Source organism: Glycine max, chromosome 6 (genome assembly GCF_000004515.6).
Source record: "Glycine max cultivar Williams 82 chromosome 6, Glycine_max_v4.0, whole genome shotgun sequence".
In the NCBI taxonomy this organism is placed as follows: domain Eukaryota; kingdom Viridiplantae; phylum Streptophyta; class Magnoliopsida; order Fabales; family Fabaceae; genus Glycine; species Glycine max.
This window is the reverse complement of record NC_038242.2, coordinates 3,598,957-3,621,056: the sequence shown is the minus strand read 5'-3', so window position 1 is coordinate 3,621,056 and position 22,100 is coordinate 3,598,957. Positions and strand designations below refer to the sequence as shown.

The 22,100-nt window shown below is 30.6% G+C and overlaps 2 protein-coding genes, 1 long non-coding RNA gene and 1 other non-coding gene across 4 annotated transcripts; 2 read left to right on the top strand and 2 right to left on the bottom strand.

The window, feature by feature from the left end:
- Positions 1-2,910: 2,910 nt before the first annotated feature.
- LOC100812574 (uncharacterized protein KIAA0930 homolog) lies at positions 2,911-9,036 on the bottom strand. Its single transcript, XM_006581216.4, has 12 exons — positions 8,841-9,036; positions 8,449-8,638; positions 8,207-8,281; positions 7,482-7,588; positions 6,957-7,017; positions 6,408-6,467; positions 6,231-6,305; positions 5,579-5,731; positions 4,720-4,774; positions 4,074-4,196; positions 3,465-3,694; positions 2,911-3,213 (listed from the first exon to the last, which is right to left on the bottom strand). Exons 1-12 carry the CDS (start codon positions 8,870-8,872, stop codon positions 3,190-3,192), a joined length of 1,185 nt encoding a protein of 394 aa, XP_006581279.1. The 5' UTR covers positions 8,873-9,036; the 3' UTR covers positions 2,911-3,189.
- Positions 9,037-9,100: 64 nt separating this feature from the next.
- On the top strand, positions 9,101-9,172 carry TRNAD-GUC (transfer RNA aspartic acid (anticodon GUC)). Its single transcript has one exon. It is a non-coding gene; the product is annotated as a tRNA-Asp (tRNA).
- A 3,478-nt stretch (positions 9,173-12,650) lies between these two features.
- LOC100811492 (uncharacterized) lies at positions 12,651-13,364 on the bottom strand. The gene has a single exon (XM_003525906.5). The coding sequence runs from the start codon at positions 13,197-13,199 to the stop codon at positions 12,843-12,845; it is 357 nt and encodes a 118-aa protein (XP_003525954.1). The 5' UTR covers positions 13,200-13,364; the 3' UTR covers positions 12,651-12,842.
- A 4,836-nt stretch (positions 13,365-18,200) lies between these two features.
- LOC102669049 (uncharacterized) lies at positions 18,201-18,742 on the top strand. The gene is made up of 2 exons (XR_001388877.2): positions 18,201-18,323; positions 18,455-18,742. It is a non-coding gene; the product is annotated as an uncharacterized lncRNA (long non-coding RNA).
- The last annotated feature ends 3,358 nt before the right edge of the window (positions 18,743-22,100 follow it).

Here is a 22,100-nt window from a genome sequence, read left to right as displayed (position 1 = left end):
CGCCATTTGATTCTTCATAGCTATCAAGAAATTGCTGATGTAAAAGTGGCGATGAAAAAAGTAAACAAGTTGAGAAGGAAGAAACGAAATTGCTTAATCATAGTAAAATATTTAATTTTGGCCGATTGACTGTGGAAATAATTTTATATCATCATTATATAAAGCATATTGTGTTACCAGTTTTAAAAAAGAAAAAACAAAAACTGTAAAGCTTTAGTCATCAAGATAATATGACATGTTCTGATTGAATAATTTAGAGAAGGGTTCCCGAGACATTGTTCAATTTGCAAAGCACACATTGTCTAAACGACCAATGGAATTTCTTGTAAAAAAGTAGTTAATTACTCTCGTATATATCAAGTACAGAATTGTCTAGATGATAAGGATATACACAAAAATACAAAAGTCACTGGCTGATTTAAAGTGTGTGGAGGTGAAAATTAAAAAGTAGATAATAAACAGGGAAAGCGAAATTCACAATCTATCAAGTTATCAAATGTAGATGGAGACGTAGATGCGTTCATACACCCATCCATGTAATTGATTTAATCATATCATATCAAGTACATTTGTCTATGTAAAATATAACTAGTTTTCCCACTAGTTTTTTCCAAAGTAATATGAACTAGCCCAACGATAGCAAAGACTGATGGACATTGCTATATATATCTTGATGTATAACTTTGAACTTATTTTTTACACAATTGAAAGGAATATTCTTGGGTAGTTTTCTTAGTTGATGCTTCTTTTAATTTGGGGCAATTTTGTATTGGTTGGAAGTTGGTTCCCCTGGACTATTAGCAAATATTAAAGCACCACTGTTGAGTGGAGGATAACATGCAATCACTTCTGTTTGCTATTTTAGTTAACCCTGATTAATTGAAGGAAGGAAAAAGATAATTAAGCAATCGCTTTTTTTTAGCTTGCTAAAGTAGCTTGCATGTGCATCAATGCAAGTAAATGTAATGGAAAGAAGAACAGTACAATTTAGGTGCTTCTTCTTTATCTACTGCAAAGGTCCCTTTAGCCACTGCAATGTTTCCTTTTCCTTAACCTAAGGCAGTTAGCACCCTAGCTTGTGGCCGCAATAACATTACAATCACATCTCTTCTCATGTAGTTAATCGGTTAATTAGCTTTTGCTTCTTTAGACAATAGGGAACAAATCTCCAATACACAAGGAAGGACGAAATGAGAAGGGTCATCCCTCGTGTAAAGGTATCATCGTATAATTTGTCCCCCCAATTATTTTTTTATTTGTTGGCTTCTCTTCTGGAATCATTACAAACATAAGAAAAGAGTTGCAAATAATTTTGGAGTCTTTGATAACGATAAAATATTTTCATATATACTCGATCTTTAGCTACGAGACTAATCCGATTTGGGGAGAAATTAATTACATATATTTGTTGAAGGACGCAGAATTAATTATTTGGTCAAAGAAATTACAATTATTTACAACACTAAGATTAGTGACTGAAACGTGTGTATGATGACGAAAGGAATGCATTTACAATGAACATAGTCATGGATGATGTATTCCATCATTTGCATGCGATGCAGAAAACTAATCAAATCACACTATTAAATTAAATTGAAAATCAAATTTCATTCTCGATTATTATACACGTGAAGTATGTGATTCGATAAATATAATCGATATTCATACATTCTATGTACGTAACTATATATAAAACACCAAGAGAATGTTGTATGATTGATCACACAATGGACAAATGCACACATTGCGGTTGGATTTATTTTGCGAAAGAGTAGTGAGAAACGTACAACCTAATGGGTGTATGGGTGGAAATAAGAGAAAGATAGAGAGAAAATAATTAATGTAGCAAATGATATGATAAAAAGTGAAGAGAGAGATAGAGATAGAGAGAAAAAAGGAATAGAAGTGAGATGAAAAAGAAAATAGATTCGAAGTGCAAAGTATTGTGTCATATGTGTGAAGATAATTTTCTTATATGATTTCGTGAGAAGTTTTCGAATTTTTTCTTCTTCTAAAAATAATAAACTTTTACCAATCACGTCGTTTTTTTACTTGTTCAGTCCCTATTTATTTTCAAGTTAATTTCTTTATGTCTTGAAAGGAAAACTAGCCATTATTTTGTCAACTACATCAATTAATACATGAGAATTTGCAAGTTATTAAATATAATTATTTCAAAAAATTAAATAATAATAATAATAAATTGTCACTTTCTCCCCTTTGAGATTATTTGATTTGATGAAAACTTCGGAAAGTAAAAACAACACTGCCCACTGATTTTCCCGACTGCTACTGATATTATTGTATAAAATTAAATAAATTACCTTTATGCCGTAGGCGTAGCATGATATTGCCACAACATGAAAAACATTCAAACCCGCAATTAATTAAGCCAATAGGTAATGTAGTGAACTTGTTATCGAAAGGATAATATATCAACAATAACAACAATAATCTAGAAATGTATGCATTATCTTTCAAAAAAAAATGTATGCATTAGACCAGTAGATTTATTTAAAAAAATGAGACAATGGATGGGTTATGTGACTTAAAAAAATATGCAACGAAGTAAGAGTCAACCAAATTTAGATGAATCGGTAGATATTCATAAATTCTAATCAGTGCAACCCAGCCTACAACCCTGCCCAAAACTCATACAGCTCGCTTATTTGTCTATTTCTGATTTAAAAATTAAAAATAAAAAACGCAAGCACTGACACTTATGGATGAAGTTGTTTATGAAGATTAACACCGAAAAGTGAATGCATAATTTTTCATAAATAAATTCATCTATTAAAAGGTTCCCATCTTTAGTGGCCATCGCTGCCTGCGTGCAGTTCAGCTTTGACCGCAGACCAGTTTCTTTCACCTTTTTATCTTTTCTCTGGCGTAATTGACTAGGAGGTAGTATAAACAATTAAAAAAAATACCTTGTCAGGAAGAACCTGGTGGCGATTTGAAATGTTGAAATTACAATAATCCAACATATACACCAACTAATATGGATTTATAACCAGATGCAAAAAGCAAATTACCCCGGGTTACTCAGCCCAACACCAAATATGCACATTTCTGAGCATGCAAGTGCACACGACATGTCAGAAGAGAAATGAATTTCATAACTAGGAAAAAGTTGCTCGCAGAAATCTCTATTTCGATTTTCATTGCGCCCACAGATACATTGGATGGTCACATGTTCACTGGAGGAGCTCCCTAAATTGGCAATCACATTATTATAATCAGTACTGCCCGAGTGGGTAATAAATAAATAAAATCGAAGGGTAGCAATGAGAACAAAAATACGTCCCGTAAGCCATTTCAGCTATGTAGGACATTTAATTGGGGAATGTAATATTAGAGTAACATTCTCAAAACAAGCAAATTGTCAAGACCAAATGCAAAGAAACGTTTTCCCAGGGCAATGATATTCATTTTAACCCTAGCTGGTCAATGCAAAACCTCACCTTAAACAGAAGATCATACGCAATATATTCCCAGGGCAATGATATGGACATTAAGCTGCATTTCAAAGGTATCAACTCATCAAAAGTAGGGCTAGAGGCAGAGGCAGCTGCATAAGCATGCCTTGCAGCTACTGATGCAGCAGATGCTGCTTTGCGGACAATTACACCAAGCCCAAACCCTTTCTTTGATATAACCGGAGAAAATGGGCCTGAATCTTCGTGGCTTTGATCTGACATGGCAACAGAGAGATTCCATTTCAGCCATCTTTATATCTTACCTTTTAAATGATAAGATTGGAACACACACAAGCTTCACAACATATTTGGCAAAAATAGTCAAACAAGAAACAACATTGCTACGAGACATTGATCTTAGCTATCAAGTATTTAAACCTATACACTGTAGAAGCACTTGCTATCCTGATAGAATAAAATTTAATACAGAATCACATAACGAAAAACAAACAGTAATATGTAAAAAATGTTTCAAGTGATGAATGTTTAGTAATACATTATAATATCTTATAATATAGAAATCCAGGGAGGCTAAAAAAATCATAGCATGTCAATACAAATTTTGGAAACCCCACGCATAAAAAGGTTTCTTACCTGCAACACCAGAAACAGCTACTTCAACTTCCCCTCGGCCTCCAGGACCTTTCATGTAAATCCTGTCTGTTTTGCCCGAAGAATGGACCACTGATAAAAGGCTCCCAAATCTAGACCTACCAGCTGCAGTGAAGCAAAAGGGAATATATTGTAACTGACTAATGAGACAACATATATATGATATGCGGCACCCATTAGCTATGTACAATAAAGAGCTGGTGGAATTTCCCTATATACGGGAAATAAAGTGTTGTCGTAACATTTAAGAGAGAAAGGTATCTTTAAAAGAAGCAAAAAACAAAGGGTACTAAGAATTAATCCATTAAACTGCTTTACATATGAAAATGTCAGCAAATAGAATTTGTGAAATATCAAATGCGGTTTGGCACTTTTTTTTCAGCAAGGATGAATAAAATTTCCCAACCATAGTTAATGAGTTGTAAAAGATTCATAGATTCCAAATACCATTGATGTATCAAGTCAAGAAAAGGAATACATCCACATCCACATATCTTTGTCAATTAATCTGGTGACACATGATGTTAAATGTGCAAAAACACATCCCCAACCATTCAATCTGCAGAAAAGACTTCAAAAAATGTTGCTGCTTCAAATATCTAAATGTAGGATACTGTAAAAAAATTACCATCATAAGCATCTCGGACCATCTGATAGCTCACAAATCCTGAGAAAAGTGTAAGCTGCAAATTGGAGATAGCAGAAAATCAGAATGTTTAAAAGTTAGTTTTTTAACACTTTCCACGTTAGTTTTGTTTGTTGACATACACATTTAAGGAGATACTTAGATGCATCAGACAGAGAATGTTGAAAATAATACTTGGTTTATTCATTAAAATGGCATGATTACAGTGACTTTGTTGTAAAGTTTATACATCTTTGAGTGCAGAAGGAACCAAGTTCAGATAAAATTGAAATTTCCATTTACTTCTTCATTGATGGGTTAACAGAGAGCATCTCTGAAGAAGTCACACCAATATATGAAAGCCCATTAGGAACTAACATGGATTTCAAGCATGGTCTTATTTCCATTGAGTTTAGCTGCTCTGTCAGAGTATGTCCTGTGAACAAATTGTTTATAAACAACAAAACTCCACCTGTTTTAGAACTGGAACTCTGGAAGTTCCTCTTGCCACTGAATTTGATTTTTTAAAAACCAGATTCATATGAATGTAGCATGAATAGTTTCAAGTTTCAACTTATACTGTCCATGCTGTAATCAGCAAAAAGTAAAGACAATTGGCAAAGTGTCCATGCTGATAATTCACATTTCAATTTCAAAGTACAAGCACTATCTTAGCCCTACCATGTGCAAAAAGTGACAATTATTTCAGCTTCATATTTCATTATTAAAGCACACAGAAACGATATGAAGTCCATATTATGTAGCATATACATAAAAAAACTATTAATAGAAAGATCGAATCAGATTATTAAAATTTTAAAAGAAAATAAATTTCGATATAGTAACCAAGAAGTAGTCAAACCTTTGTATCCTTTTTCTTTGCAGAAATAGTGTGGACTTGCAAAGAGGAGCTATCACTAGTACTACAATCATTGGACACCTTTTCACTCGGAAATGCTGCCCCATCATGTGCATTTAGAACTACACAATAGCAATGATCTTTTTCAGTCAAAACCTGCAGGGAAATAAAATCACCAAGACTTACTTTATGAAGAGATCACGATCATAATGATAAAGTATTCCATGATATGTCTGCTCCTAATATATGGGGCAAGTCAAGAACAATAAACCAGGAGCAAGCATTCAGAGAGAAAATAAATACAACATGACAATGTGAATTAGGAATTTAGCATTAAAATCAATAAAAAAATTCAGCTCTTAATTGAACAACATAGGCATTAGCAACTAACAAGAGCAGCCATTAATCTGTAACTATACATTTTTTTTAATGGAAGTGGAAGTTTCACATGTAAATGAAAAAGTGGAGAATCTCAAGGTAACCTTATTTTTCAATATGAAACAAGCTAGATAAAGCAGATCATATTTCAAGTATTATTAATGGACATCTTAATTAATTAGAAAATGTGAACCACAAAGGATGTGGAATAAGTGTAAACATTCCATACATTAAAATGTGGTTAAAAATGTAATAACTTACTAAAGTGGTATATTACCACAGCATCAAAAGTGGAGTCAAAATCATCAATTGCGAAACATATATCTGGATAAGCAGGAGTCGTTTCCACTTCCTATACACATGTCAATGGCAGTGTAATTGTCAATAAAATTATAATGTATCTAAAAACAATAGTATTCATTCTTTGTTCCTAAGAAAAGATAGGTATACTTGCCTTTTTAGAGTCCAATTGAAAATTTACACGACTTGGGGATGCATAAACAGTCTTCACAACCTGAGAAAGTACAATGGGCCACACTGCCAAATCAGAGGATATTGTATGTATTTACATTTAGAGTTGTAAATATTTTGAACTTCCAAGACACCACTGTAAAGTATATACTACTGAGACACAACTGCCTGGGACTAAAAGATTTGTGATGGGGAGGGGGGGGGGGGGATTGAATAAACCCTAAAAAACTAGACCTCCATTGAAGAGAAACTAAGGTTCAAGACCTTCCAAAACAGAAGCTTGAAGATGGAAAAATGATTCACCATTATCCCACCAAAATGGGACTTGGTGTTGACAAATCTGCCCTTTTCTGAACCTTAAATTGACATATATCACAAAATTTGTAAAATCATTTTACTTACGGATATTAAATAGCACAAGGGGATAGGAGAACAAATAAAAAAATTGAACATTATCTTTAACAAACAACTACAAGTAAAGGAAGTGTGGATAATTCAAATGGGAAAGAATGATTCATAACACTACACTTACCTTATATATAGGGGATAAAGGTGTATCCTCTCCAGCTCGATGGTTAAGAAGATCCTGGTGACTAGAGAAATAGATAGCACAAATCAAATTGAGGAACAAGTGAGTAATAATACTAAATTGCAAGGGTTTATAAAGTTCATCCAAACCCTTTCTTGGCCTTATTTTCTTCTTTAAAATTGCAGAATGTTTCAATCAAAATTTGCAAAGTTAATCTATTTACAACAAAAATTACGATGGACAACTATTGAAACTGAAATGAACTCTGGTATTTGCCATAAAGGAAATCTTGCTGATGAGAAATAGCCACGTAATGATACAATCATATAACTCTTCTACCTTGGTAACATTTAAGAAAACAAGTTAGAAATCAGTTTTCTACATGCTCTGCAAAAATCAACGGAAGCATGCATATGGCTGTGAGTGACATAAATCCTAAAGGCAACCTGAATGGTTGTGAAACCATCTAAAAGACTGGGCATGGGAAACACAAAGGTGGACATGAAATTAAGTGAAGAAAATCATTACCTGCAAATTGCAACAGTTACACTGAATGATGTATGAGCAATTAAATTCAAGTAAAACGAACGCCTCCAGTCCACATCTATAGAAGTTTCATCCACTAAGTCGCTCAACTGGTTGAGAAAAAGTTAACAAAATTATTTGGCATGACAATCGATGGACTACCAAATCCTACGTGAAAAGAGTTATCCAATAAGCCAAAAGGATTTTAGCAATTAAAAAATAGAATTGGTTCACAAGGTAAATAATGACATGGCATATCATAAGTAAACACCCTTATGCTATCAATACTGGTCACAATCCTCACATCATGGGCTAGCTTTTGTAGTTGATTAAGGCTCAAACCCAAATTATAAGAGGAACAAGTTTAAAAATGACATTACATTAACATGTGGGTTTGTTATAAGAAATTTTGAAAGTGTTTAACAACTAAATATCCAAGAATTCCATTGACACTCAAAGTCTCAAACACGTATGCCAACAGTTTGCATCTTCGATTGCATATTCAGGGGTAAAGGATCAATCTGTAATAAACATTTTTTCCATGTTTTTGCTCATATTTGGAGATGTAAATGATTGAGACAGAAATACAAGTTAGAACACTACTAGTAGTGTCATATGTAAGAACTAAGGACACAGGAAAACAATTTAGTATTTAGTGTGAAGAACATTGACAACAAGCACTAGATACCATTTGAACTTCAGCAGCACCCATTTAAAGCTGAATTTACCTTAGGTGCCCACCTGCGTACAAAATAAGGATCAACGCTCTCTGTTTTATTGTTGGAACCAGAACCATGGGAACCCTGTAGCAAAACAAAACTTCTAAAAGGATCAACAATATTGCTTCCAATACAACTTTACAACCAAAGAAGATAGCTTAAAGATAGTAACTATTGAATCATTATTACCCAATGTGAACAAATATTAAGAACAAATCAACCGAAAAAAATTCAAGTTAAGAAAGACATACCAATTTTCTGACAAAGAAAACAAGATCATCATCTTGGCGTCCCCTTGATTCCTTGCCACAGACAAAATACAAATCAAAGACATCGTGCCAAAACCTCATATCCATTTCGATATCAGAAGCATCTTGCTCCTCAACTACCGTTTTCCCTATTAAATTGGAATGCTTCTTCACCATGCTCAACAATTCATACCTTAGGAACACAAAATAATAATAATAATAATTAAAAAGAAAGTCATTAGAAAAGAAGAATGCAAGATGCAACATCATGGGCGATTGCATTAAGCTTCCACAACCGAATCATAATCATAAAATTGAATACGAATGAAGGTATAGAGACAGAGAGAGAGAGAGGAGAAGAATACAGAAAAACGTGATCGTGAAATTGAATGTACCTTGAGGGGGTTTCGCCTCCATCGCCAAGCATCGCTTCTCAATTGTTGAATTGGTTATCAATGTTCCAGAAACTAAAACTAGTTTAGGGTTTATGACCAAGATTTCTCGCGATGACGATGAGCTTCTGAATTTCTACAGTGCACGAGAAGAAGAGAGATTGGAGAAGTTGTTCGGTGCTTTGACACGATGCAGCATCAGAGTAGAGAAAACCCTATTTATAATTGTTCATTAAACAATATTCCAGATAAATAACAAATAAGTCGTTGTAGTATAGTGGTAAGTATTCCCGCCTGTCACGCGGGTGACCCGGGTTCGATCCCCGGCAACGGCGTTTTGGTTTTCGATTATGACGTATTTTTGTTGTCTTGTATTTCGTTTAGTCATTACAATCCCATAGAGATGGGCCTCAAGTCCAAATGGAAAAAAATGCACTATGCCCTGTTAATGGGCAACAATTTTATTTGGAGCAATTAATTCTGTAGTAAAAAATAGTTATATTCTTTCCTTTCATTATTTTTAAGATAATAAAATCTTCCTAAATTTTGACTGGGCGAATTTGTTAGATCCTAAGTCCCTAGCCTATCCTAAACCAACATGAACTTAATGATCTATGAGTTAAATTAGGATTGGGTCTATTTTGGACCACACTGGATTGATCTAAAGTATAACACAAGTTTTCACTTCCTATTAATATAATAAGGATAAGCATTTCAACAATAATTTGTATATCATAATTATATATGATATTATGTAACTTAAATTATAGTTACTTATAACCCTTTTAGAAAAATATTTTTTTTGGCATTCAAAAAATATAGACAAAAGAAGTAGTTCGAAAAATATAGACAAAAGAAGATAATATAGGTTGGAATTTTTCAATGAAACACAAAAAACAATAAAAAAAAATCAAATGTACTGCTAAGATATAATAATTACTATTAAAATGAGGGGCGACCAAAAGACAAAATTGGCCAGGTTATGTTTATCCTAACTCATCCTTAAATTTTGATTAGGTCAATTTTTAGACCCTAACCTATCCCTAGATTCAAATGAACTAGATGATTTACGAGTCAAAATAGGATGGGTCAGATCGAACCACTTGGGTTGGATCTTGCACAACCCTGACTAGTTTCCTGTCATATACCTGGGCACAAAGCTTGAGGCGTTGTGCATGCTTTATGGGACACTGGGAATATTAAATGGTAGGAACCTCAAATTTTGTGACTTGTTATTCTTTAAACAATTATAAAAATTAAATTATTTTTATTTTATTTAAAAAATTTACATGAAATAATAAAACATAGTTATTGTGTTCTCTAATTTTATTTAAATCTTATAAAGTAAAACATTAAATTAAAAAATTACATTTTTATTATTCTCTGTAAGAAATAAATAAAAATATTAATTAAATCAACTAATTAAGCCTCGAGAGAAATCCTAATTGTACCTTAGTTAGTGACTGAAAGGAGGACGGACAATGATTGAGTGGTGGAAAAACGATTAAACCGAATATTTGTTGATTTTATCATCAAGGCAGTACCTTTCAGTAGAGCGAAAAAAAAAATTAAGATGAAAATTTAAAATTACAATAAAGGGTAAAAATGTGTAATTCATCAAATTTTAATTTTTTCTTCTTATTTTTCTGTTTCTTTCCACACAAATGGAAGCACTGTGGGGATAATGTGTTTTTAACCCTTTTTTTGTTGGATGCCAATCGGATGAAATGAAGAGACAGTTAAAAAGAAAAAAAAAAACAGTAAAAGAATATGAAATGTGAAGTAAAAGAGGAAAAAAAATTAAAATTAATGTCTCTCTTTATAGAGATAGATAGAGGGAGATTAAGTTACACAAAAAATAACTCTTAGAGAGACTATATATATATATATATATATATATATAACTCTCTTAAAGAAATTTTGCATTACTTTCAACAATTTGCTTCCACGGTTGATAACACGTCGGAATCATTCATAATGGGTTCAATGCCATCTTCACATGTTGATCTCTTTAAGTGTTTTTGACTTTTAATACAATTATTATTAATATTAGAAGTATTTTTCAAGAAAATCAATTTTATTTGAATCGCGAACATTTATAACATGATTGAACTAATTCTTCCGGCAATAATTTTTTTCACTGTGCTGGACTTGAATCCAAAATCTTAACATAAACATGCACAACTTGGTCAAGACAACTTTATATAAATCAACATAATTTAAAGTTTAAATACACAAAAATAAACATGCATTTTTGTCCACAAGATGAAGCAAACCAAGTTTTAGGTAATTTATTTGCACCATCTATTAAAGATTCATTATTTTTAGAAGAAAATACAAACACAAAAAAAATATAAGTTAATTTCTGTTCTTTTTTATTTTTTAAATAAAAGTTAAATTTTTATATGATAATACTAAATAATCTAAAAATAATTATTTTTATGTAAATTATCTTTTAATGTACATTTTAACTTGTTATAAGATCAGTGTAAATAAACTAAAGATAAATTTTTCATAGTTTTTTTTTAGGATTCATAAATTTTTTTAGAATACAATTACAATTTCTAATAAACAAAATGAAAATGAGAAATTTATTATTTAAAATAAAAGTACTTTTAAACTCTCTGAACTTAAATCCAAACATGTACAAATTCTAGTAAACTTAACTTCAGTTGGTTTTTTAAACGCATTCTAGAAACCATGAACAGAATACGAGTAAAATTTCTGACACGCCATGCATGAGTGAACAAGATAGGATTTACAAGGTTGATATAAGCAATTATTCAGTTGCCCTTTTTGAAACAAAAAGAAATTAAGAAAGAAAATTTAGACCTAGGAAACTGTTAGGACAGAATTCCAGGCTTATCAAGAATTTATAAAGATGGTTAATTAAAAATAACCTACTAGTTTAAACTCTCGCTAATTAATTGTCTCAACAGCACCTTTCAAACGCGTCTACTATTTCTTGGATTCCTTGTAGCTGATGTTAAGTCATGGGACAAAGTTTTGAAAGTAAAAGAAACTTTGTCCACCGAAGCAACGCAATGATCACGACCCAAACGACAACATCATGTAATATAAAACAATCGAGTGAGAGAGTGTGTGTGTACATGTTAATTTTTTAAAAGCAACTTTAGTCCACAGAACATGCTCAATCTTCAATAGTAAACTAAATCTTCAACAACTTGTTAATTTTAAATTAATTGCCACATATATCAAAAGCTACCAAACAAGGTATGATTATCATTCCGATCCCAATAATCATGTCCCCAACTCAACTCTTAAACGCTCATCTTCCTGCCCCGGCCATCCCTCACCCGCATCACTTTAATTAATTTCTTTTAGCATTTTCTCTTTCTGATGGATAAGAAATGAAAGTTCAATTCAAACACAATGTAAATCAAAAAATCTATAAGTAATGAATATTCCAAATATGGTAAATTACCAATTACTAGGCGACTTGAAGTTAAACAAATTGGTAACCAATTTTCAATAATGTTGATCCAACAAAATATCTCATTATCAAATGATCAAATAGCTCAGTCAGTGGATACTCGAGCTAAAAATGAATATACAACATTCAATCGATCCGAATCAATAACTTGTTGCAAATATGAGATTCAAAATTTTATCATATTCTAGCTCACTGATATTTTAAAAATTATTCATGATGGTGAATGGAAGTTGTGCCAAGCAAAGAAACAACAGAAAATCGCACAAAGAATACTAAACGTAGGGCAATCAAGCTTCGTTTATTTTATTTCATTACGCGTTAATCGTACTTGATTCTGTATATATCAAAGGCAAGGAAGATTAATTTCTTATAATTTCATTTTCGCTCTCCAAAATTAACATAAGTAAGCTGTGAAGCACAATTTTAACAAACCCATATAACATTATAATATATGATCACTTAGCAAGAAAATTAAGAGAGACATTGATATGATTTAATTTGTTCAAGGCCTCATCAAAGGGTACGTAGTACGTATTTGTTACCACTTTTTTTCAGTCGTCGTCGACGAGAACAGCTTCACTCTTCTTCCCTTTACCCGTCCTTCTCCTGCTGGTGGTGCACGCAACGACGACGCCATCCTGGCGGAGGTTTCCGTCGTTGAGCATCAACGGCAAGTCGTTGGCATCGTCGCCGTCTTCTTCGGTGGCGATGCGAATGCAAGAGCAACGGTTCAAGGAGGCGAAGAAAGCGGTTGTGACGCCGTTGATGAACCACATGGCCACCCCATCGAACTTTCCGCAAGCGGAGGAAGAGCCGTGGGTGGAGGAGACCCTGCTGGAATCGACCGAATTTGGTGACCGGAGACTGAAGAAGCCGCTGGTGGAACTGGAAGAGGTAGTCACAGCCATGAAAGTAGCTATGTTGGAAATAAAGGACACACCCAGAACCAAGGGAAGTGCTTAAGAAGCTTCAGCTTTCGTAACTAACGGACTCTACAAAGTTTAATCAACAAATAAGAAATTAATTTTTATACAAACGATTTATAATTACAGTTTACCAAGCAAGTGCACTTAGAATGCAAAAATTAACAAACATATTTTATATATATATGATCGGGTGACTATATAGAAAATTTACATTATTAGTATATAATTATTTTTCTCTTGTAATTAAGTATTATTTTAAAATAGTACAAAAAAAGACACTTTGTGTCTAAACTTTAAAATGACCTATATATCTAATTGGGTGTAATTTATTTTGAAAGATAGTTGAAAGTTAAAATAAAATGTAGTAATGGTTTATAATAATTGAGAATAAAAATATTTAGAAAAAAGATGACATCAAATAAATTTTTTCTTTATAATATAGTTATAGATGATACAATAACCTATAATAGAAATATGTTCATAAATAATTTTAAATATGTTTTTATTCCTCGAATTCATGAAATATTTTATCTAATTCTCAAATTTTGATTGATGTCATTTTTAGCCTTAAATTTTTTAATTTCTCAAATTTATAAAATATGTTTTTACTCACTCTTATCTGATTTTTGATGATTTAGATGCATGATTTATAACAATTTTTCACCACATAAAAGACCAAAGAAAATATTTAACAAATTTAAGAAAATAAAAAATGGAAATTTTAATCTAAAAAACTAAAAAATTAACTCATAAATTTAATAGATTAAAAATATATTTAAGTCTTATAAATACAACATTGAGATATGTTACTTCAGTAAATTGAATAAAATATATGAATTATTATAAATTATCCATATTTTTCTTCTATTTATTTGGTAAAGAAGAAATTAAGGTGGAGAGGGCAGTAGGGAGATGGGGTGAGTTGATGAAAATTAATAGGTTTGTTTGGTGGAGTATATTTATAAAAAACTTCGTACCCCATTGCCCGGAGGCTCTTCGCTATGCGAAGGTATGGGGGAGGGATGTTGTACGCGGCCTTACCCTTGCATATGCAAAGAGGCTGTTTCCGGATTCGAACCCATGACCAACAAGTCACCAAGGCACAACTTTATCGCTGCACCAGGGTTCGCCCTTGGTGGAGTATATTTATAACAGAAAGAATTTATCATAAATGAATGTGTATTTTATAATTAGTTTAATGAGCCAGTATTTTAAATTGTACAATATATGGATAAATTTCATGTTTTATTAACATTTTAAGAATAAGAAAACTTTTAATTTATTTTTTTGCTTATTATAATTTAAAATATACAAAAACTATATGAATAGTATTAGATAATGAAAAATAAAAAGTTATGTACTCTAGTTCTGTCAAGAAAAAAGTTTTAAAAGAGAAGATTATATTCTGTAAAAAAAATGAAGAGAAGATTATTAATTTTAATGAAATATAATAATATAATTAAGTATAAAGACCTTTTATCCTAAAGCTGCATTTGCTATGTACGTACGTAGCACGCGCCTCTATATACTATTATACTCAATAATCAATGACAGACGAATGAAAACAATCTACTCTAGTTGCGTTGCATCTGACATAAAATACACGCCAGAGACAACTATTATTTAAACCATTTCTTAAATTTGATCATAAGTTACGTTGACAAGTAATGATCAATAATAACATCTTCGTGTACCAGTTATTGAATACATTTAGATTAAGATTTTTGTCAGAATATATCTCTCTCTCTTACATGCAACATGAGTTGGACAGTGGACATTCTAATACTTTTTTTTTTAGTTTTTTTTATGGACATTATAATATTTATGAAACGTATATAACAAAATGGGGTGAGGAGGAACTGTTTTTTCTTCCATATTCATGATTCCTAATTTGTCTTTCCTTTGGAAATGGTTGATTCTATTTTTTTATTTTTTATCATTAAATATACTATCATATATAAAAATATTTTTAAGATTGAGATTAAATAAATTTATTGTTGATATGATATTTATGTAAACAAAATTAAATAAAAAAAATATAATTTTTTGATAGAAATTGAACTTATTCTTTAATCTTAGACAATCCAATAAACTATTAACACCTTTGTTTTTTTAATTAATTATATTAACATTATTTATTATTATTAATTAAGAATTATTAATTTTTTTAAAAATTATCAAAATTAAGAAATTAAAAAATATTTAACATATAATTTTTTTCAATTTTATTTTATATCATTTAATATGTTTTATTTTAAATAATTTATATATTTTATTTTATCAATTTATAATTAAATTTCATAAGTTAATGTGTAAAAATTTAAATATTTTTTTAAAAAAAATTGATTTTAATATACAAATTATTTTTACTCTGCTTATTTACATAAAATTTAAAATATTTATGTATTAAGTATTTTTTAGTTTATAAATTTTAATAATTTAAAAAAATCAATAATTATTGACTAATGATACATAAAAAATAATATTATTTAACTAAAAAAATAATTATCTTAATGGTTTATTATTTTTCTATGCATAAAAGATCACAAGTTTAATTCTTATTAAGATATTTTTTATTTTATACTTTATTTAATCTTTTTTCACATAAGGCATTGTGTCAATGGTCTTTATAAACTCCACATCAATATTATAAGAACTTAAATTACAATTTATCCTATCCTTTAATATAATTGATTGTAAGTATTAATTGTTTTATTGGTGTAATTTTCTCATGTACTTTAAGTTAGGCTATCATTTTTAAGATAAAGATACATGAAACGTCATAATACATGAATACCTTAATTACAATCTCACATAAATTATGTTATATTGTCTTCCAAAGACATTAGCAATTTATTTGTGTGATGTAGTCTTGTGCTTGTAAATAGAGATGACAAAACACGACAAGTCATCTGCGCTGTTGTAGCTTGTCTTCCCTAACCTATTGGCCTGATGGGCCAACGAGAGACAGGACAGGTTGGCCAACCATAGATATATCTTTTTTTTTTTAAAATATAAATACTAATAGGTGATTAAGATTTGGGTTGTCACTTTGTATTTTTTTTTAGTTTATAATGTTTTTTTTAAAAAAATATATATATATTATTGTTTTTATATTATTTATAAATTCAAATTTTCTAATACTTATAGGAAAATTTATATTAAAATAAAATTTAAAATAAAAAATTGATATACTTTACATTTTTTAACTAATTTTGTTGACTTGGATTAATTTAATGAAATAAAATACTTTATTTTTCATTTTGGACAAGTTGCCCCGTCAACGGGCCGATTCATCTTTAAGCACGGCAGGCCAGATTTTTTAACCCATCATTAGCATATGGACCCATTTTTGGCGGGCTAATAGTGTTGCGGGTCAAAACGGGGTGAGCTGATCCGCTTTGCCACCCTTGTCTGTAAGTGTAACTCTTATTTTCATAGGTTGTTGAAGGTGATTACAATGGTTAAGACTCCATACTTTAGGTAAAGATAACAGTATAAAAAAAACATTTAATAGATGCAACTTATAACATACTATTTGATAAGAATTATTTAAAAAATATTTTTTTTTTATTTTAAAATATTTTGAACTGAATAAAAAAAATAAGTATTTATTTTTAAAATAAATTAAATCAAACGAAGAAAAAATATTTTTACATATTTTTAAATAAAATCGTTGATAAAGAATTGGCTGTATACAAATAATATTACAATATTCTTGTATACTATTGTTGATGTGTATAAATCATAATTTGAAAACTAAACATGAACCTAACGAGAAAGGAAGGATGAAATGATACGTGGAACCGTGGAAATAGTGCATCTAATTATGGATTACCCCACTGGGCCTACCCACTCTCAATAGATACTGTATTTACTACATCAGTCGTTACATTTTCTAACCCATCACCTACTCTGTAAAACGAAACATTATATGCAAATGCGTGTTTTTGAAATCAAGGCTCAATCTAAACGTCAATAAATGGCTACTTTGAAATGAAAATTTTCTGCAATTTAGTTTCTAGACAAAGACCTGTGTAAAAATGGATTGCAAATCCAGGTTTTGAAAGTAACTATTGAAATTGGACATGACCTTTCAAAAGGAAGTGAATCTGTGTTTATAAAAGATAAGTTGGACTATTTATTTATGGATTAGCATTCATAAATTATAATGTAAAAAAAATACATTAATTATAAATATTATTAATTTAATTATATATTTGACTAGTAGATGATAAAAAATATTATTGAAAATGAGAAATGAGAAATTATTTATATAGATGATAAAAAATATTATTGAAAATGAGAAATTCGTTTCCCCACCCCATGCCAATTTCTCAAAGTGCAGCATGATTTTTTTTATTTTCAATGTTGAGAAATTGGTTGCCCATGCATGCACGTTTTCCCAAACAATTATCTTGTCCCATAAATTTTATGTAGATGAATTCGATGGAACAAATTTCATATATTGAAAAGATATAATAATGCTTCATAATCGTGCTCGAAAATAAAACGAAAATGAAAGTTCACTCTAAAAAAAAACCAAAAAAAATAAATAAATAAATGGTACATTGAAAAACCAATGTAGAAAATAAAGAAAAACAAAATTAAGAAAAAAATATACAATTAAAAAAAAGACATGTTGAGAAATTGATGCATGGACAACCCATTTCTCAACAATGAAAAAATTTGTTATACTTTAAGAAATCGGATTGTGGAAAACCGATTATCATTTCCAACAATAATTTCTATTATTTATGTAAATTATTTTGCACTTGTATTATTTGCATACTTTTTTATTTTATAGTATTTTTGAGATAAAAAAACTCTCATAAAACATGCCATAATTTGATTCGTGGCTATTAATTAAAGTCCAGAAATTGAGAGTCACAGACTGTTAGGCGTAGACTAATCTGTGGGGTTTATTCCTTCTTTGTCTATATTAGAAAGGGTCTCTACCCCCCCCCCCCCCCCAAAACTGATCACAAAAATAGTGGAGAAAGTATGTCTAAACTGGCCACCTTCTTGTATCTTCTCATTTGCTTCGGCTTAACCTATGCCTCTCGTCCTAACGTTGAGTTCGACGCAATCATTTCACCGCACAGGGTACGTAACATATTTTTCTCAATCTTGATTTGCCTCCACAACCTAAGGCATGGCACAAATTCTTCGTAGACCTCATCAATCATCATGCAATCTGTCATGTTTGATATTTTGTTCACTTTGTATTAATTCAGACTCATTGGAATTGCTATGTTTCGACTTTCGATTGAAGGATGTTTCGGCATACAAAACAGCCTTAGCAGTGTTGGACGATGAGAGTTGCGAAGGAATAGACGGGAGTGAGGAATGTTTGATGAGAAGAACTCTAGTGGCTCATGTTGATTATATCTACACTCAAAAGCATAAACCATAATTGATTCTTGAAATAGAAGATCAACACTTGAATCACATGCACCCATATAGATTTAAATAAATAATATACACTTCCTGTATATAATAAATTTTCCAATCTGGTTGATAAATGTATATATTAGTTCTTATACTTCTGAAAGTTTATAATTGGATCTCTAATGCATGCTGGAACATACAAATCATTTGAGTACACCGAAAATTTTCTTCAATGTTTTCCGTTCTTGAAACCGCTTCCTGCGTGAGCTATTCTGTTATGAAACCAAAGGTTCGATTACAATAATGTGGATCTAAATTCTCAATATTCATATTGATAATTGAAACTGTCAAATTCGGAGTCATCTCGCATCCACTGATGAGCCCTCTATGATTGATGCCTTGCCCCAATATAAATAAATAATCATTTTTGTCATATATTAATACTACCTCATCTAATCTAAATCGGACTAATTTCCCGATTATTTTTCGAGCGTTGAGCCATAAAAGTCTCTGAAATGGACTGCCACTGTCGCCCTCAAATCATAGGATAGAACTCCTTTGTTTTACTTATCAAAATAGTATATTGTAAAATGAAATTCAATCATATTTTATAACAGCTTTTTTCTATTAACCATTTTTTAAAATTAAAATAAGTAATGAATATTTGATAACGATATTAAATAAGAATAAAGCAAAGAAATATTTTTAAAATAAAATTTTTGCAAAGTAAATTATTTGAATTAAATTACATGATTTCTTTAGGTTTAATTGTAAATTTTACCCCTCAACTTTTATTATTTTTATATTTTACCATCTAAGTTTTATTTTTACAAATTTTATTATTAAAGTTTTTAATTTTTATATATTTTACTGACAATAGATAAATAATTTTAATTTTTTACATAAGTTATAATAATAAACGATGTAAAAAATTGACTTTTTTATTGATTACAACAATTAATATAGAAAATCACTTTTCAACATCGATAATAACTATAATTAGTGTACAAAATCTAATAAATTGACTTTTTTCATCAGGTGATGGTAAAATACAAAAAACTAAAAAATTTAAATAATCAAATTTGTAAAATGTTAAAAGTTAAATGATAAAATTTGTGAAAATAAACTTGAAGGATAAAATCCACAAAATTATAAAAGTTGTATGATAAAATCTGCAAAAATAAAATTCGAGTGATAAAATTCACAAAATAATAAAAATTTGATAATAAAATTTACAATTAAGCATTTTTTTACTAATAGTTGAATGCAAATTTTAGTTGGAATCAATTATGATTATAGTAATATTAAAATTTAGTTTTTTTTAAAAAATTCAAATTGATATAATATTTCAATTTAAAATTTAAATAAATAAAAACATATAACTAAAGAATTAAACACTCAACAAGTGAGAAATTATGCGATTTAAGAAAAAGATAAAAATTCTTAAATTATTTTTGCTTAAGAATAAATACTTTAATTTATCAATATATAATTAGATGCTAACCACGACGATGAAGGTATATCATATATTTATTGGCAGAGGTGTAGTGTCCAAAAATAGTTTTAGCTGCTTAGCAGCCCCAAGGGTTAAGGAGTAAGGACACATGTTAGCCAGGAATCTGCCCATAACCCATCGTCCATGAGCCGTGACACGTAAATCCAGATCCGCAATGACAACTTCTCCATGATGTAATTGGTTCTGAAATGCCAAAAGTCTCAATGCGGATGTCATTTGATTTACTAGACTCCAAGTTATTTTTTGCTGTGCAAACTCGCTGGAAGATTGATTTAACCAGGCTACATATGGAATCTTGTGGAGGTCCTGAAGCTTAAAGAAAACGTCACAACTAAAGAAGCAACCAAATTATAATTAATTCTCCGAAAAGATAACCTCTTGGTCGCACACAGATTTACAGAGCTTTTTAATTGTTAAGTCTTAAACCGCACACAGCTCATTCGTGGCAAAAGAGAAAGCAGAACAAGAGAACACAAATCTACAACTTTGTCAATTTCAAAGAAACAAAGAATCAAATTATAATATTCTAATCAGCTTGATAGAGTTGGACTGGCATTGTTCTACGAATCCTAGAGAAAAAGCATCACTATTACGCAGGATAGAGTAAGAGCACTGAAGACAACTTTATACCCCATTGACACTAGACTGGAATCACTAGATGAATAGAAGGCAACTGGCCCATTTCAAGGTATAACAGTCAAGAATGCTGCCGAAAAGAAAACTAGGTATCACAACAGGATGAGTCTAGGATAGATTTTATCCTCCCAGCTTCAGGTTCAGATTTGGGGATGCTGGGTATGGAAAATTTAAATCCAACCTTATCTTCATCAGGGTCAACTACATTTTAATTCAAATAGTAGATAAAAACGAATCCTAAAAATAAGATACCTAAGAACTAAACATATGATTTCAACATTATTATTTATCATAATTTAAATTATTTAGCAATTATGATAATTAATTTATATTCTCAATAATTACAAGAAATAAGAACGAGAGCACATGTGTGTTTGTCAGATAGAGAGTATCAGGTGAGAAGAGTAAACCTTGACAGCACAATCATATAAGTATAGTTAAGATTGTTTTCATTAGTTTCAATCTGAATCATTCATTCAAAAAATTTGGTTGAGATTCGCTTTTCTTAAAATCTCAATTCTTCCTAGATATGCTTTCATATACAAGTGTGACTTCAAAGTAGGTTCAGGGGCATGCAGATACATATCCAAACCCACCCTCACTTCTGCAAATTGGTAAAACCCAAACTCACTCAGTCAAAGCATACTTCTCCATCAAAATCAGGGCATTGGATATGAGTAGCCATGGTTTAAAGATTTAATAGCCATACCTAGAGAAAACACTCTGATTGTAAACTTCTGGGGACTCAGAAAGAGTATCACTGATTCAACTGAGGTAATTAAATGGAAGAGTTCTCTCATGATAAAGACTTCTTAATTTAATCCAAAATAAACCATTGCAAGATATACAATGCATGAAACAGGAACAATACTGATTAATATATATTAACAACGATGTAAAGCATGCATATGCTAGGGAAGGCGGTCTAGCTCAGTTGATTGAGCAGGACATGTGAGTGTTGTAAACTTTCTGGTACCGTGTTCAATTCCTATGGATAAAAATAAAATGCATATGCTTGTGATATTCTTTTTAGAGAGGAATGTATTAGGGCACATTAACATTAAGTATGCAGTTTTCTGCTCATACAGTTATTCACAAATCCAAGTCTCATGCACAAATATCTGGAATTCTCAACAGAAAGAAGTGGATTTAAACTCAGTCAGATACATACCTGGCAGCCACATACCTGGCAGCCAGTTCCAGTTAGCAGTGCAGAGAGTCAAATCTGCTATGAAATCTCAACTTTATAGAGAAAATTCAAACAAATATGATTGTTGATTTGCCATATATATATATATTAAAAAAAAAGCAATGTACTCAAAATTGGGTTTTATTTTAAT